The 18828-nt window shown below is 37.3% G+C and overlaps 1 protein-coding gene across 1 annotated transcript in view; it reads right to left on the bottom strand.

Moving 5' to 3' along the window:
• Nucleotides 1–18828, bottom strand: part of LOC131027468 (uncharacterized) — a 37574-nt gene that overhangs the window by 1317 nt on the left and 17429 nt on the right. The window contains exon 3 of the mRNA XM_057957546.2: nt 13311–13427. Coding sequence (XP_057813529.1) covers nt 13314–13427 — 114 coding nt within the window. The 3' untranslated portion in view covers nt 13311–13313. The remainder of the gene's footprint in view (nt 1–13310; nt 13428–18828) is intronic.

Genomic DNA, 18828 nt, shown 5'->3' with positions numbered 1-18828 from the left:
TTAGGATAGATAAGTAGTCAAGTGAGCAGGACACCCTTACGTCAGGATGAAGAGATAAGAATCAATGAAGCCTAAGTGGATTGAGAACGGGGGAAGTATGAAAAGAATACAAGTTAGTTTTCCTTGGATTTCCAAAGGGAAATTCAAGGATGAAACCCTCATAGTGGCGAAATCAATATCAAGAGGAGATCAAGTTTAAATGCAAAAAATGATTCCACGACCCCACAAAATCCAAGACTACAGAGAATCCACGACTTGATGGAATCCATAACCATTGGGTGAAGTGGTGACCTTGAGGTGATGGTGAGAAAAGGTTGCACTTAATTGAATTTAGCCTTCGAATCCTCCAAGTTTGCAAGCAAAGGCATTGAAATGATCAACAACAATGAAGCAATCAACTTGAAGTGGACATTTGTCCTTGAGTCACCAAAATCCATGACCTAAGAAAATCCACGACTTAGGGAATCATGGAAAACAATGATGAAGGTAAGTCACAAGGTCCTAATGTCTTGATGGGTGATGATGAAGTGCCTTTAAGTAGGTTGGATGAAGAAATCCTGATGATTGAAGGTGAATGAAAGCAATCAATCCATGACTTGAGATTATCCATGACTTGCTAAAATCCACGCCTCAGATGGCAAGGTTGATCCATGAAGTGAAGAAGAAACAAATAACTCATTCAATCCTTGACTCGGAGAATGAAGATCAACAATGATGAAGGTGAATTAGTTGACTGAGTGTTGGACTTTGCAAGCTTGAATGACGATGACTATCCATTTACTCAAGAAATCCACGACTGTAGAAAATCCACGACCCTCCAAAATCCACAACCAGCCAAAATCCACACCCCAAGGAAATTTACGCCCAGAGCAAATCCACAACCTAGAAAGATCCACAAACTTGGCAGATCAGACCTAAAACATGAAAAATAAAAAACTCGGACCTTAATACATAGCAGAATCAGACATCGAAATCAGAGATCAAATCATCATTTTACCATCATTTAGGATGCATATTAGATTGGGGTTTGGTCAAAGCTATCTATATCATATGTGTTTGATGAAACCCTCATTTATTTTGCAGGTATTATTACTAAGGAAGAGGGTGAAGGAGCAGGCTGCAAGCATTTCAAGGAAACATTGCAACAAAGAAGGAAAGACTTCACCAAAGCTCTCTCTACAGCACTTCATCAAGAGAGAATGCATCTCAAAATTAGGCCACACGAACACTTAACACCAACCTGAAAGTGGATATGAAGAAGACAACAAGGTGGAGGTGGATTACATTTATCCTTCAAAGAGGAAAGATCTGCCCGTCATCAAAGCATTCAAGAATACAAGAGGTGGTTGCAAGAATCAGGTTATACAAGGAGGATCAAGCATTCACAATGAGGAAGAAGTTGGACAATCTTGAATTTCCTTCAAAATCCAAGAATTGTTGTCAGTACAGCAAGAGACTAATCCGAGACGAAGGCCTTAAGTGAAGGGAATTCAGGTCTAACGCAGGATTCAAGATTAAACACACAAAGGTGAATTCCCAAGTATAAAGAAGGATAAGTGAAAGTGATCAAGACAAGTTAAAAGAACCAAACAAGGTTAGAAGGTCGACTTGAGCAATATGATCATCATCAGGAGCTTGGAAATGTTGAGTATCAAGAGATGTTGCTCAATCACAAACACTTGTGATGAGTTACAAGGAGTAAGTTAAGGTGGCCCCAAGTCATCTTCAACACAATCACATCATTCCAAGTCAAAGTGTCAAGATTCAATGCACTTGACTCGTCCAACGAGGAAGATAACTCCCACGTGGAGGCACAAAGTTCGATGTACCTACCCTCATCACTCATTGGTCGGAATTCAATAATGGACATGTGTCCAATTCAATGTAATTTTACCATTGTTCAAGCATCAAATGTTATGTAATGGGTGTAAGAAACCCTAATTAGGGTTTCTATTTTTCAATCTTGGCCATTGATGTGGATTTGATCCTGGCCATTCAATTGTATTGAGAGCGCTATATAAGGCTTGCTCCCCTCATTTGTAAAGGTTAATAGTGAATAGACAATAGTTAACAGGTAGATCATTAGCAAATAGCTAGAGTAGAGTAGGAGAAGAAGAGATTGTTGTCAAGACTTTGTTGCAAAAAGCATATTATTTTCATTGTAGATATGGTGAATTTCATGTGTTGATTCAACAATTTGCATGGTCTCGACTCTCTACTTCTCATTTGTTTTAATGTTGATAGGATGGGTGGAAGTTATTGTGGATGATTAATGATGAAATTTACATGTTCATACTACTTGTATTTTGCTGATTGCTAAATACTTTGTGTTGACAACTGAACTCTTTATATAAGTTCAACTTCGATTGCTACTCACCCATTGATATGCATATCTTTGATGGTGGTGATGATAGTTAGTAGTAATTTGAATATCATTAGCTTTCCTTAGAAGATCACACCATCATTGCCTAGTTGTTACTTGCATTGTGAAACAAAGCATGGTTGAGTTTCACTACGTCATTCATAGTTTCTTACATTCTAGGAATAGACTAGTCTCTCTAAACCCTTACTCCTTTTATCCTTATTACATTTGAGTTCAAGTTAGGAGAAAAGCAATTCATGCAAAACGTAAGTCCCCTTTGTGATACATCTGATGTTCATGTTTCAGTTGTAATTCATGCAAAACATAAGTCCCCTTTGTGATTCTAGCAATATCACATCAAACCATTGAGCTTATCCACGCGTCAAAACCTAACATTTGAAACCTTGGAGTCACCTCAAGTGATCACTTAGTTCAGCATTTGAGAGGATTTTGTTCAAGAGAGGATAAGATGCCTTAGTATTTTATTTTGTGTATGAAGTGCATAAAAACACATCAACACTACCCTCGAGTTGTTGATTGTTCCATGTGTTGGAACGCTATTAAACAATGAAAATCTTGAACTTGCAAGAATAAAGTTGTATTAAGAAATACTAAAAATTCACATTTATGCAGATGTTCACTTTCATTAGTCCACAAGGAAGTGTCCATCAGGCCAAGGATTTGTTGTCATTGCAAAAAACCATACAAGAGCTCATATAGTCAAGTGAAAGCACATTTGTGCTTTATCCCTAAAAAAGGCATCAAATCTTGTGCAGGAAAGCCAAAACGTAAAGGGCTTCTTGCGGAGTCACAAGTATTGGCATATATAGAAGAGCACAGAAAAGCAAACGAAGCAATTGGGAAAGAATCTTCTCATCCTTTGGTAAACAGTAAGAATAAGAAAGGAGCGATGGCCTCTCCATCATATCTCAATCTTGAGCATACAAAGGGCCATCCATTCTTGTCTATACCTCAACAACAACCTATTTTGTCACATAAGAGAGCAAAGGGTCTGTTAGAAACATCATTTCACGATGAGGGTAGACAGATTGCCAAGCAAGACATAGCTAGATGCATCTATGCTAATGGATTGGCATTTAATGTTGTTCACTCACCTTGTTGACAAAGGATGGTGAGATCAATTAATGAGGCTCCAATGGGGTTCAAGGGCCCACGTTATGAGAAGGTGTGTACTTCCTTATTGGCAAAAGAGGTGAAACATGTAGAGGACTCCTTAAAACCCATCGAGGATTCATGGATTGAAAAAAGGGTTTCCATCTTATCTAATGGATGGAAAGATTCAAAAAATTGCCCATTGATCAATGTTGTTGTAGTGTCCCCTAAAGGGCAATGTTTTTTAGAGCAGTGGGTTGTGAAGGACAGATGAAGGACGGTCCATTCATTGCCAATATTCTTTTCCAATCCATTGAGGAAGTTGGCCTTCGAAATGTTGTTCAATTGATAACAGACAATGCCAAAAAATTGTAGGGCAGTTGGGTTATTGGTTGACGAGCAGTATCAACACATTTTTTGGACACCTCGTTTGGTCCACTCACTCAACCTAATGCTGCAAAAAATTGGCAAAAAAGTTGATTGGATCAAAGAGGTGTATGCTGAGGCTTAGGAGATCCAAATGTTTATCACTAACCACCATATGTCACAAGGCATATTTAGACAATTCTCAAGATTGGAGCTGTTGAAGGTAAGTTAATTTTAAATTTAGTTAAATAATAAAAATGTTAATAAACCTTTTATTTTATTTTTTCTAATTTTTATTTTGAATTAGGTTGCTGAAACTCGTTGTGCTTCAAACACACTTGTGTTGAACTTGAGACTACTTTTGAAGGTTCGTTTGCCACTAGCTAGCATGGCAATCAGCCCTAATTGGAGCATATGGGGGTAATCTAGCACTACAAGGGCAGCAAACATTAAGAGAATGATACTAGATGACTCTTGGTGGGAATGTGTTGAATACCTCCTGAAGTTCACTGAGCCTATATTGAGCATGATTTGTTACACTGAGATGGATAGGTAGTGTTTGGGTGATGTATGTGATGGCATCGACTCGATGATTGAGAAGATGAAAGTTGTCATAAATGCAAAAGAGAAAGATCTAGAAGAAAAAATATTCAAACAAATACAACAAATCATTGTGGAGAAATGGAACAAAATGACCACTCCATTGCATCTCCTTGCCTTTGCATTTTGTCTGAAGTATTATAGTCAGCAAACCCTTCAAGATAGTGACACAAGAGTTGCCCCATATAGAGATCTCAAAGTTGCTCAAGGGTACAAGGCAGCCATTCGTAGACTATTTCACCAAGACATACAGCCCAAGGTGAGGGCTGAGCTCATGAGTTTTTCGAGCACAAATGATTGTGGTCTTGAAGCTTTTTGGGACAAGAATAAGGTTCATGCTCATAGTTAATGGTACTTCCGTGGAGAAGCATACCAGCACCTACAACCTCTTGCCATCAAAGTTCTATCGCAAGTTCTTAATTATTACAAAAAAAATCTTCTATCTTGCTTATATTTTAAATTTTAATTTATAACTCTTTAACTCTCTAATTTCAAAATCTTGATAGGTTGCTAGTTAATCTTCATCCAAGAGGAATTGGAGCGCATACTCCTTCATCCACTCAATAAAGCACAATAGACTAAACTCCAAAAAGGTGAAGGACTTGGTCTTTGTACATTCAAACTTGCAGCTCATCACACAAAGAAAATGCCTACAAAGAAGGGGAGACGAAGCAATGGGATATTGATCCTAAGCATGCCAAGTTGAATGATTCAATTGCCCGCCTTGATGCACTTGGAGTTGATGACATTGATGACCATGAGGTATGTAGAGATCATGAAATTGGCTATGCTACTACCGCTGCCAACGCTAGTGCCAGTGCCACTCCCTATGGCACTTTGTGGTTCTTATAATCTATCACGGCATATGGAGGATGATGATGATATTTTTGATGACCCATATGATATTCGATCAATGATGGCTGATTGTTGTAGCTTGACATTATTATTTTTGAACTAAAACATTGATATGGTGGTGTATTTACTGTTTTTCTTTGTTATTTGAACTAAAACTTTAATATATGATGGTGTATTTTGCTATGTTATTTGACTTTTAGCATAGTGGTGTATTTTGAATTTAACTACTACTGCATATATGTATATATTTTTTATTTTTATATGTTTTTTTACTAACGAACCCAAAATCCCCAAAAAAAAAAATTGGCCAAACCTGCGAACTCAAATCTCAAACCCAAACCAGCAACTTAGTTCTGTAGATCAGATGAGATGCCATAAGAAAGTGGTGACATACATATGCAAGTTGGTACCCAATTTTTGTAGACCTCCCAACCTGACCAAGTCTGAAATAGCTAAATGGACCTTCACAAGATTTCGGCCCTTGATCATGATGAGTGATACACCCTTAATTAGTAATGTTGGGTTCTAAACAAGGCAGTTTTTGAATTCTAATGTTGTTCATGTAATTCTTGGCTTGACAGCACAGCCCACACACTGTAAAAGTTTGTGTATGTTGCACAAGCAGCTGTTATTTTGTTATCCATTCAAGTTAACACTTTTTAGTTCCAATGTTGCCCCTTATCCTGCAAAGACTACAGGCACAATCCCTCTTGACTAGCCAAAATAGAGGCTAGAGTAGGTCAAGACATATACTTACAAAAGAAGCATCATCTTAGAACTTACAGACTATTCAATTTTCTTCAACCCAAGAGTCTAGTAAGAAGTTAGTTCCTGGTGCTTGCATACAGATATAATTACGATTTTATCTTTTGGAGGTCATGTAAAAACTTCACATAGGTAAATGAACATATAGATTGCATGTCTAATTTTCCAATTTGTGTCCACATTGCATTTGTAAATTATTTAGTCCAAATTATAGATGTATAATTTTAAATTGCTTCATGAAGAATCGTAGAAAATTAGATTTGCTATGACAATTGTTATGATAGATCCTATTGAGTTAAGTGTCAAGAGTCAAGACGCTTGCATTCAACATATCCTGGAAAGGCATCGGATGAAATGCTGAGACCAAACTCCTACCAGTTCAAGATTCAATATAAGAATTAACTTCAGGAAAGAAAAATGATGTTTTAGTGATACCATCAAAATTGGTATTTGCATGCATCATCATCCTCTGGGTGAACTATTAATATTGAGAATTAGATTAAATTTTCTGATTTCCAATTTCAATTACATACCTGAATTTAAATAATGATCAAAGAAGTTTCACAACCTCAGAATTGAGGTGAACAATATAAATGGTTATTTAAAACTCCTTAGTATTTTTATTTTAGTTGCAAACAGTATTCAATCTGTATATGTGCAGAATCTGGATTAGATTGTGACCAAAAGACAGTCACACAATCTAATCCAGAAGCAGCACATATACAATCTCGTGGATTGTGGAAATCTACTAGCATTGAGTATTCAATTTGATAATTAAACAATACTTTAATTGTGATTTCACATTTTTCGTATCTATATATGATAAAAGCATATTTTATTTGCTTCAAATAGCACCATGAGCTCTACATGGTTTTGGTAATAGGCTCTATATGGTGACTTGATTAAGAATGTAATCATTTCATTTCTCAAACAGGAGAAAGCCATGTTCCCCATCTGAAGCCAATGAAAAATAATTGAATGAATTTATTCATGAATATACAATGTACATAAAGAGAATTACAAGACGGTGTTATAAAAAGAACAAACTATTTAACTGAAGCTAAAAAACTAACTATGCCTTCTAATAAAAGAAGCAATAGTTAAACTAAACGAACTAAATGACCATTAACTGACTAAAATATAATTAAATATTCTAATACCCTCCCTTAATGGCCATTCTATCTACTACACCAAGTTGACCCCTAAATTTGACAAACTTTGTCTGGCTCAAAGACTTGGTGAGGATATATGTAGTATGAGCTTCTGTTGGAATGTACTGCAATATCATTGACCCACCTCCAACATGCTTGCGGATGAAATGACAATGAAGCTCCATGCTTGGTCTACTCATGGAAGACTGAATTTTTGGCTAATTTCAGAACCCTTTGATTATCACAAAACAAGGGAGTAGGTCCTAGTTGAGACATTTGCATGTCCGCAAGCATCCTTCATAGCCAAATTGCCTCACAAGCTGCCCTAACAGTTCCCCGATATTATGCTTCAGTCAAGGAAAGAGCTATTGCCTGCTACTTCTTGATGGTCCATGTGACTGCACCTATGCCCAAGCTGAAAAACATACCCAGAAGTTGGCTTTCTATCATCTACACAACCTGCCCAATCTGAATCTGTAAAACCAACGAGCCTAGGGTCTTTGCTTCTGTTGTATAGAATGCCAAAATCAAGAGTGCCCTTCACATATCTAATTACATGATTTGATGCAACCGAATGTTTAGCTTTTGGGGCTGACATTAAGCGAGAAATATAGCTCACAACATAATTGATGTCAAGTCTAGTGGCAATGAGAAAGATGAGGTTGCCCACTAGTCGCCTAAATGAAGACTCATCCACTATAGGTGAATCTGATTTGGCTAACAATTTCAGCCCTATCTCCATAGGTGTAGATGCGGGTTTGCAATCTTGCATCCAAAATTTATCCAACAAGCTCTTTCAATACTTTGATTGAGAAATGAATACGTGGCTATCACTCTACCAAACCTCTATACCGAAACAATAATGGAGAAGTTCCAAATGTGTCATATCAAAAGTCTGAAACAAATTTTGTTTGACCTACTCGATCAAATGTACTACACTACCAGTAATGACCAGATCATCGACATAGATGACAAGAAGAAGAATATCACCACTAGCATGCTTGACATACCAATTGGGATCGAAAGGACTCCTTTGAAATCCTTGATCAAGCAAGTAATTATCAATTTTTATGTACCTTGCACGAGGAGCCTGTTTGAGGCCATACAATGCTTTTACCAGTCTGCATACTTGGTGTTATTTACTGACAACCTTGAAACCTGGAGGCTACAAATCACCATTGAATAAAGCACTCTTAACATCCATTTGATGGAATTTCCATCCAAACTAAGCTGAAAGAGCAAGGACAAGCCAAATGGTACTCATCTTGGTTGTGGGAGCACAGGTCTCTTCATAGTCAATGCCCTCCTTTTGTGAAAACCCTTACTTATCAAGGGTTCCATCAGCTTTTTATACTTGACTTTATACACCCATTTGCAGCCAATGGGCTTCTTCCCTAGTGGAAGATTGGACGGCACCCAAGTGTTGTTCTTCAAAAGACTATGGTGCTCAACTACCATAGCCTATTCCCACTCAGGTACACCTTTAGCCTCTAAATAATTCTAAGGCTCATAAATACTATGAATGTTTTCCATAAGAGCAAAATTAACTGTGTTCTACTTGCTCTTGCCTCTTGCTGATCTACCCTCAATCAATTCATCATCACGAAGATCACCAATGGTCTTGACCCACCACTTAGCCTGGAGAGTAGAAGTACCAACATTTGCTACAGGAGGAACAACATCAGCTGGAACAACTGGAGCAAGCTCATCAAGATGTTGATCTTGTTGTTCCTAAGGAAAGGCGAGTGGCGCAATGTCATGCCTGGGAGACCCCACAACTGTAGAGTCATCTAAATCCCTCCCATCAGGTGGAGCTAAGGGAAGTCGAACACCCATATCTATAGCCTTTGAAGGCTGATCCCCAGTGCTCAAAACAAGAGAAGTCTGAAAAGTCCCTCATTCTTCATCAAATACCACATCTCAACTGAATATGAGACGATCAGTGTCTACATCAATCAGTCGATAAGCCTTATGGTTATCACTGTAGCCTATAAACATCAATTTTTGACTCTTGGAATCCAGTTTGGTACGCTTGGCATCTGGAATCCAAACATAAGCTGCAAAGCCAAAAACTTTCAGATGACTGATTTTGGGCTTCCTCCCAGACCAAGCTTCCTTTGGAGTCATCTTCTTAACGGCCTGTGTGGGGGATCGATTCAGAAGGTAGACTACAATGAAAGCCGTTTCGGCCCAAAATTTCTTTGGAACATTTCTATGATCCAACATAGACCAAACCATCTTAGTGACTGTACGGTTCCTGTGCTCAACAACACCATTCTGCTGAGGGGTGTAAGGTGTGGTAAGTTGATGCTTAATACCATGTGATGCACAGGAGTTGGAGAAATCTGTAGAACAAAATTCCCCTCCATTGTCGAACCAAAGAGTGACTATCTAACAGCCAGACTCTTTTTCCACTAGGGCCTTAAACTTTTGAAACATGTTGAACACCTCTGATTTCTGCTTAAGAAAATACACCCACATTTGTCTACTGAAATCATCAACAAATAGTAGAAAATACCTGCATCCAATGATTGATGGAGTGTGTATGGGACCACAAATATCTGCATGAACCAACTGCAAGACCTTGGATGCCCTCCAAGCGTCTACATCTAAAACAGAGTTCTGTGCTGCTTTCCACCCTGACAAGCTTCGCAAACTCCATGATTCTAAGTTTGAATCTCAGGTGATACAACAACTAGACCCTCCCGAACCAACTGAGAGAGATAGTGAACATCCAGGTGCCCATACCGTTGATGCCAAAGATTGCTGATGGAAGTACTCCTAGATGCCAAGGCGTGCTCCTGAGAATCACCAAAATCAATAAGTCTATAAAGATCATGATCCTCAATGCCAATAGCAACTGTAGTCTGAATCTCCCTGTCAACAATGTTACACTTGTGCAAATCGAAGACGACCTCCAACTGTGGAGAATGATGCATAATCTGACTAATTGACAGCAAATTGAGCTCCAAGCTTGGGACAAAGTATACATTGAGAAATATCAAATCTCTCCCACCAGATGAAATCTGAACATTGCCCTTTTTTACAACAGTATACTCTTCGCCTCCTCCAAAGATCACTGAATCAATGAAAGGTGTGTACTCTGCAAACCAATCTCGATGATGTGTGAGATGCCAAGAGGCGCCAGAGTCAATATACCAGGCTAATGATTTCACATCATCAAACAGGTGTTGGGCCATGAACGCATAGAAGGCAGATTCTTTCTTATCAGAATGTGTGGCCGAATGGGCCTTCTGTTGAGTCCCTCCTTGTTTGGATTGCACAGATGCCAACAATTTCCTACAATCTTTCTTCAAATGGCCAAATTGATGACAGTAGTTACGCTGTACACTTTTCTTCTTTGACGACTATTGAGGTTGACCTTGTCCTTTCTATTGGAAGGATTGAGCTTTACCCTTGTTCTTATCTAAGGCCTTGACTGTGAATACCTGTTTAGTGGAGGACGAACTAGCGCTACATCCAAATTGTTGCGTCCATCTATCCTGTTGCAGAAGCTTGTAGGAAACTTCAAATCAACACTAATAGAAGAGAGATATTGAGCGTATCAATGAAATGCTCGTAGGATCGAGGCAAGCTTTTCAACGTAATCACTACCATATCCTCTTCCTCCATGGTTCAACCAATAGCCTCCAACTGGTCACAGATGTCCTTGATCTTCGTAAGATGTGCCTAGAGAGATGTCTTCTCATCCATCATGATAGAAAACAACATATTCTTCATAAAGAAAGCTCAGCTCTTGTCGAATATTTCATGAAGACCCTTTAAGAGATCCGAAATCTCTTTAGCTATTTTCCCTTTCGACACCTGAGGGAGTTGATCATCTGTGACAGATAACTCGATGAGCAGGACAACCTCCTGATTTCGATCATGTTTGTCTTGGTTTGTACCCACCACTGCAAGACGAGTAATCGTGCCCAGAACAAGTTGATCAAGGCAACGATACTCAAAAATGATCATCATGCGTTGTTTCTAGGTGTTGTAGTTGAGGCCGTTGAAATTCTGACTGTGCTCCAACATGATGTTGGTCAAAGAGGCCATCACGAATACCGAGGTCAACTTTGTGAAGGCACAAAAAAACAAAACAAAAGAATCTGATTAACAAATCATAACAAAAACAACTTACACAAATATAGAGACGTTTAAAACCTTGGCACAATATTCAGGGCACAAATCCCAATGCTCATATTTCAAGATTTGTTGAATTAAAAAATTCAGGCACAGATCCCCAAAAATAATAGCAAAAAAAGTACCTCTGATTTTTCTGAAAAAAACAGAATAAAATCTGCATAAACTAATGTCAAAAAAAAAACTAGCCAGCATCACCACAAACCCTAGCCACGGGCAGAGAGCAAAATCTGCAGGTTTGGAAGCAACAAAAAAAATGTGAAATCCTTCACACCAAAGGAATCCGTCGTCGTGTTCACCAAAAAACCACAAAACGTGCAAATAGATTGCAAAAATTCCAAAAAAAATCTTGAATATTCAGTGCGCCACACAGAAAATGGTGTTGTCACTACGAAAAAAACAAACGCAAACAAAGAAGACACCCAGACGCACGCGAGAGGAGAAATATGACACGATTTTCCTAGAAATTGCAACAAAAACAGCCACAAACTAGCACACGCAAAAATCGCGCGCAAAAAAAAATTGCCACCAAGAAAATAAAACACATCTGTCATTTAGGGAAAACAAACATACAATCCACCCACAAACTGCCTCACACCAAAACCTATAAAAACCAAACACGGGTATAATACAAGCGCTGATCAAAAAACAAACCCTGGAATCAGATGCCAAAAAAAATCACGAAAATCTGCAGAAAATGCCCAGAAAAAATAAACTTCGAAATATTAGAATTATAAAATCTCCAAAACTTTATCCCTGCTCTAATACCATGAAAAATAACTGAATGAATTTATTCATGAATACACAACGTATATAAAGAGAATTACAAGACGGTGTTCTAAATAGAACAAACCGTTTAACTGAAGCTAAAAAAGCTAAATACATTTAAAAAGCTAAAAATCTAAAATCTAAAAAACTAACTATGCCTTCTAATAAAAGAAGCAATAGTTAAACTAAACGAACTAAAAAATTAAATGAACTAAATAACCATTCATAGAATAACTAAAGATGACTAACTACAATATAATTAAATATTCTAATAGCCATAGCAACTTGAAAAAACCCAACTTAAAATCACACAAAAGACAATTGAAATTTTTTGAATGCATTACAAGCCCCATCAATGCAATCTTATGATTAAATGCTTCAAGAAGCATCTTGCAAGTCCTTCATGAGTGTTGATCTGCATGCAGAAGGTGTCCTGGCTACTGAGTTCACATTGAAAAATAATTCCTTTGGAAATCAACAAATACAAGGAAAGAGCTCTAACTAGCCCGAACTGACTGTAGAAGTAGATTTCAAATTACTATATAACTTACTATATAATAGCAGGGGAAACTGGAAAACTGGTTTCTTCTCCGGTAACAGATCAGAGAATATAGTCTCCGTAGCCATTAGGAAATTATTAAAATGGACAATAAAACAGTTGGATAATCCAAAGTCAAATAAACAAGTAGGCTTCCAACAAGGCATGGCTCCATTGTTCTTTAGTGATGTCTTGGGTAAGATCCAAATACAGATTTCATCATTCATTGATGTCTTAGGCACATCTCTGAATTCATCCTCAGGTTCCAGGAAGCAATTTACTGTATCCAGTTACTGATGTCTATCTAGGATTATATCTAATAAGTATATGGGATAACATCAATAGAACCATTCATAAATAAAAAGTTCAGACTAGATAGATATTTTACTACAACCACACTGTGTTCAAGTCTCTGTAATCTCAGAAAACACTTCTACAATACCAAGACCCACCCAGCTCGCTTGATAAGAATGTATCCTATTTATGATGCTACCAAATCTATGATTATTTTATACAAAGATGCATCTTTGGTAGGCTTGACCTGATCTAGACAATAATCCTAGCAAGCTCTAGTATTAAGCATCTGTTCCAGGCTACTATCAGATTGAGGATGTTTAAATTCATGAAGTCTTATGAAAGAACTCACCATTTAATATGATTTACCACAATGTAGGAGACTCCCAGATCCTAGAAAAAGGCCAAAAATTGCAGCACAGCCAAGAGTTGTCTTCCCGATATACCTAATCTTCATGGCTCCAGGAATCTGCAGTAAATAAAGGATTCAAGATGCTTACAGTTGCACAATAGGCCAAAGTTTTAAGGATGATAATCAGTGTTACAGAACAAGCATCTCTGTTAATATTATTAAATGAAATACCACAGCACAAAAAAATCACAATTGCATAATGACTGAAAAATTCATTCCATCACCTGCAAATGCCAGCACCCTACATTTCAAGGACCAATGTGAATAGCATACTGTTGACTACCTTTGACATGAACCACAATGCCAGAGCATATTTTTTCACATAACTAAAACTCTTGACCTTCATTTCCTACCAGAAGAACAAATTGGGTTCTAATTTAAAGAAAGACACCAGCTTTCATGGTTCACAAATTGATGCTAAAATTAGGTGAAACACTGAACGACAGATCACATACATCTCCAGTCCAATTGATTCCCAAGCAATAATTAACTCACAATCAGTGAATAAGAGAAATTATACTGATGTCTTCAAGGAAAAGCCACTGCACCTTGAATAACAAATCAAAAACTGCATATGTCCAAGAAAGATACCAAAAAAGATCTTAAAATAAAGCAACCCAAATCTCAAAAATGTACTTCATAATTCGGTAATGAAATGAAAAGCCAAAAGAAATTTTCTAAACACCAGATACAATTCCAAATATTTAGGTATGCACAAAGGGAGGTAATGAATACCTAAAAAGAATTCCCAAAGCAGTTCCATCTCAAAAATCGAAACTCCGCCCTGTAATGCATGCTCACATCAAAACTCCAAAAGGCAATGCATAGACAACCTCAATTCCTGAATTAGAATGCAAGAAGCCCCCCTACTTCCAACTTGCAATGCATGAGATCCCTTCAAAACCACTACAAAATGCATGAGCAAGGTTAATCCCTGCCTTGTAATACATGAACTCCAAGAAATTCTGACCTTAATTGCAGATGACATCCTGATTTCCACTTTGAAAAATGCAGGACAATGATGAAATTCCGCCAAGGTGCGTGTATAGATAAGGTCGACTTACATCTAAAAACCTCTTCAAAACATGTAAGGTGGCTGAAATGAATGAAAGACTTCAAAACAAGGTGAAACGTGTGGTGAATTGTAAGGGAGGCCAACTTAAAACATTAACTCCTTTAAAGAGAAAAGGTGCAAGTGCTTCAGATAAGTCAAGAGGCCTTGAATATGAAATCCAAAAAAAAAATGGAGGTGAAGTTACAAATTTAAATTAATTTGCCTACAATCATAGCCAACCTTTGCTAGGATACTTGGAGTGCGTATAAAAGAATGATCCAAAGAAACATTTCCTCACAATTCAAATTCAATCCAGTCCAAACAATTCACAAAGTAGAACAGCGAATTCAGGAACAGGGGTTCGATTTCATTGTCAAAAGAATCAGACTTCTAAGGTAAATCAGAAGCAAAAGGTGTGATTTTTGTGAAGGAGATCACATTCAAGCCAAATAGAGAAGGAGCAAGGATCATTTTCACACTAATGTCAAGCAATTCCAAGTGAACTTAATTCATATCAGAATGATTCCAGCAGTTTAAGGGAGTGAAATTACAGCAGTTCAAAATCAGATCAGAGCAGAGGAGAAATGAATTCGTCTCAGATAGAATGAATTCAAAGGGTTTATGAGACAATTTCCTAGGAATTGTTGATGTTGTTGGATTATCATAAATTTTTCTTTTAAATTTCTTCAATATAAATTAAGAACCCAAGACCTTGAACTCTTAATCTTCTTGCATTTTATTTACGTGAGATTTCATTCATCAATCATGATCTAAAATATATTCTCTTTTTTCATGTGATTGCAAGGAAGATGATGAAAGTGGATGCAGTGGAATGAAGAGGTTAAGCTCTGAGTTATGCAAGGAAGTGGATTGCTCTATGATGAAGGATATCTAATGCAAGAGAAATAAAGGACAAGCATATCCAAGGAAGGAGGATGGCGAGACAACATCAAGATATTCAAGGTAGAAGACAAAGAATACTTTACAACAAGAGGAACTCTACAACAAGGAAATTGCAAGCAGATAGTTTCAGAAGATATAGAGAATGATGATCAAGATGATGCAATTTGAGAATATCAACCATCACAATCAGTCAAAAGCTAGATGATGTTGAGTATCAAGAGATATAGCTAGAAATGCAAGGACTTCTTCGTGATGAAGGATTAAGGTATGCAAGCTGAGGTGGCACCTACTCGCCTCCACCAATCAGATAATGACAAGTCAGCATGTCCAGATTCATTGAGCCTAACTCATCGACAAGTGGACATGCGAATGCATTGAATGCAATATCATCATCTATTCCTTGTAAATTGTGCCATTCAGGCAGCTTAAAACCCTAAGACACATACTGGGTGAGGGAAAGAAGATTCCTTTGGTAGCAAATAGTGAGGATGATGTAGGAAAAGTATTTGCTGATGGGGACAATCTACAAATAATGGAGATGGAAAGGGCCCCACTAATGTCAAGTCCTCAAGCACCTACGGACCTGGTCACTCCTAGAAAGCAGCCCTCTACAGATAGGATTCAAGACATGGTAGGGTTATCTATGCATGTTCATTTTGGATGTCAAGACAAAAGAAAAGATGGAGAAAATTCAGAGAAGATTTATGCAAAGATTGAATCGTTGGCAAGCGAAAAGAGCAATGTCCCATGTTTAAGGGAGCAACCTATATTATTTATAGGTTGTGAAGTCCTTTTGAAGAAGAAAAATTCAAAAAACAAAGTTTAATATGCAGATTTCATGTTTTCTAGAAAGGATTAGCCGACATGCACTCATGGTTTATAGGAAGCTAGGTAGAAAAGTTAAGACATAATCTAAATATTTTTATAGGAAGCAGGGCAGAAAAGTTAAGAAGTAATCTAAATATCTTCGCAGGTGCTCAAGGTTTTTTTGCATTGCTATGTGAAAAACCAAAGCATTGATTTTGTATTTTAGACAATGTGTCCTAGTTTTGAGATAAGAGTGTTTTACAATTTAAACATTGCTTTCTAGCATTTAATTTTATCAGGAAAATATATCTCCCAAAAAATAATCGGCAAAGTATTTTATTCCTAATGCCGATTTGGATTATGCTCGTTTTCTCCCTCTACAAATTGGGTAAATGCCTATTTTAGGGGATTGGAAACATGTCAAAGAAATTCTTGGAATTGGACCCAAATACAAATAATCCGATCTACTCCACTTTTGCAAAACTTCAAGTAAAATTAGACATTTCAAAAGGCCTTCCATGTGAGAAATGGCTAAAAGTGGAGAATTTGATCCGGAAACATGTTATATATTATGAAAACATTCCATTCAACTGCAAAAAAAAAATTCAAATAGGGGCATAGTGCAGCAGATTGCACAATGGTGAAACCTAAAATAGTAAAGCAAGTAACCTGTTGTGACGTTTTCACACATCGCCTAATCGCAAATGGGGACCCCCACTTTTTCGCTTTTTAGGGTAGATATTTTGCTTAGGTTGTCTTGGTTTAGCAATAATTTCCTAGTGTTTGCCTTTGCTTATGAGAGGGTGGCATGTCAAAATGCAAAAGGATGTTAAAATTGTTAAAGAGGATTGAAGATCGCCTAAGGAGGAAGAGGTGCGATTTTTGCGTAGGCATTGATAGTGCCACCATTGGAGGTATTTGCAGCATTATTAAAGGTGTTATTTCTGGCTGAGAACACCATTGCCAGCTACCACTTCAAGCTGAAAACATATCATTTCCAGCCACAGCAAACACAGATTGCAACTACAATATGAATCTCACCATTTAAGGGATGACTTCCGGCTAATTAAATACGATTTCCAAGCTATGTTTCAGACCTTTATACTCAGAAATCAGACTTGTATAGCGAACTGGGTTGAAACATTAATCAATTTTTTGAGTTGAGAGGGCATTTTCAGACTTACAAACTAAAATCAGACCTTTCTTAAGTCTGAAAATCAGATTTCCTTAAGGCCAAATTTCCAGATTTTGATCCAATCATTTGCTTTTTCCAGAATTGTGTTTCATAGCTTCAATTTTCTGATTTTAAGCCAATAAGTCTCGAAACCATTTAAAAATTGGAACCTAAGTTAATTCTGGAAAATTAATTGTTCAAATTACCTATCACAAGCTAGGACAAAAGTTGGGAGCAACAAATCCCTATGAAGTTCGATTTTCCACTCAAGAATAACAATCAACTTACCCATCGGGAATGAGGACAAAAGTGAAGAACAAGGGAGCATCTTGATGAAGTTCGATTTTCCACTCAAAGGAGAAAGTTTGCAAGTCAAAAACATAAGAGTCTTGATGACCATGGAATTTCCACCAAAGGAAAAGATGCAAGACTGAAGTGTCCTGATGAGGTTCGAATTTCCACTCCATCACATGGTGATCAAATCAACACAAAATTTTCAAGGACAATGATTCCCAATGAGGGTCGGACTTGAGGGCAAAATTACAAAGGAAGAGCATAAGTCATGAGAAATGAGGAGTCCCTATGGAGATCGAATCTCCACTCCAAGGGTAAGGCATCAAAATGAAGTGAAATTTGCTAAGAGCAAGGAGTCCCTATGACCTTCGAATTTCCATCATGAGAAAATGATGATGAAGACAGTGATAAATCTCAAGGACTGAATTAGTCCCTACAAGGATCAATTTCCCACCAAGGTTGAAACAAGTTTTATCCCAGAGGTGTTTGATTTAATATTTGTCTCTTTTGCAGGTCTAATTACAGGTGGATTGGAATGAAAACACGATGATCAGAACTTCATAATGTTAAAGTGGATCAGATTTATATATAGGTAATTTTTAAATTATAATATAATAATAATGAACAAATATGTCAACTGCTGTATGTGCAATGATAAAGACTGTTGAATGTTATCGCCACAATATTAATTGCTCTTGCTTATTACATCAACTGCAGATTACAATGTATAGAGTGAAGTAATTCATACACAAGTATTTGTCACTCCCACGGCAGCCTCTCTTTTCCACCTGTGACTGAATATCAATCTTCTACCTGTTGTTATCGTTATCCTTACATCCATCGACAGCATTGAATTTATAACTGATGGTGGTCCACAAAGGAGTCACAAGTCCTTGTGGACCGACATGATTCCTCAAGGAGTCGTGACTCCTATGTGGAGTCACGTCGGCAATATAAACCAACGCATAACCCACGAACATATCGTCAGTTTCTTAGCAATCTAATCGGTCAACCAAACCGATAAATACATGCTATCACTTGCAACGAATCGGTAAAGTAATTAATGAAATAATATAATATAATTAATATTATGAATGATTAGTAACACAAGATTAACCATAAGATTAACCAATAAGATTATAATATCAACCATAAGATTAACCAATAAATAATTGATTACATAGATAAATGTATATCTATATGTGATCAGAATAATAAGGATAGAT

The sequence above is a fragment of the Cryptomeria japonica genome, chromosome 4 (genome assembly GCF_030272615.1).
Source record: "Cryptomeria japonica chromosome 4, Sugi_1.0, whole genome shotgun sequence".
NCBI lineage: Eukaryota > Viridiplantae > Streptophyta > Pinopsida > Cupressales > Cupressaceae > Cryptomeria > Cryptomeria japonica.
This window is presented reverse-complemented; position numbering and strand designations above follow the sequence as displayed.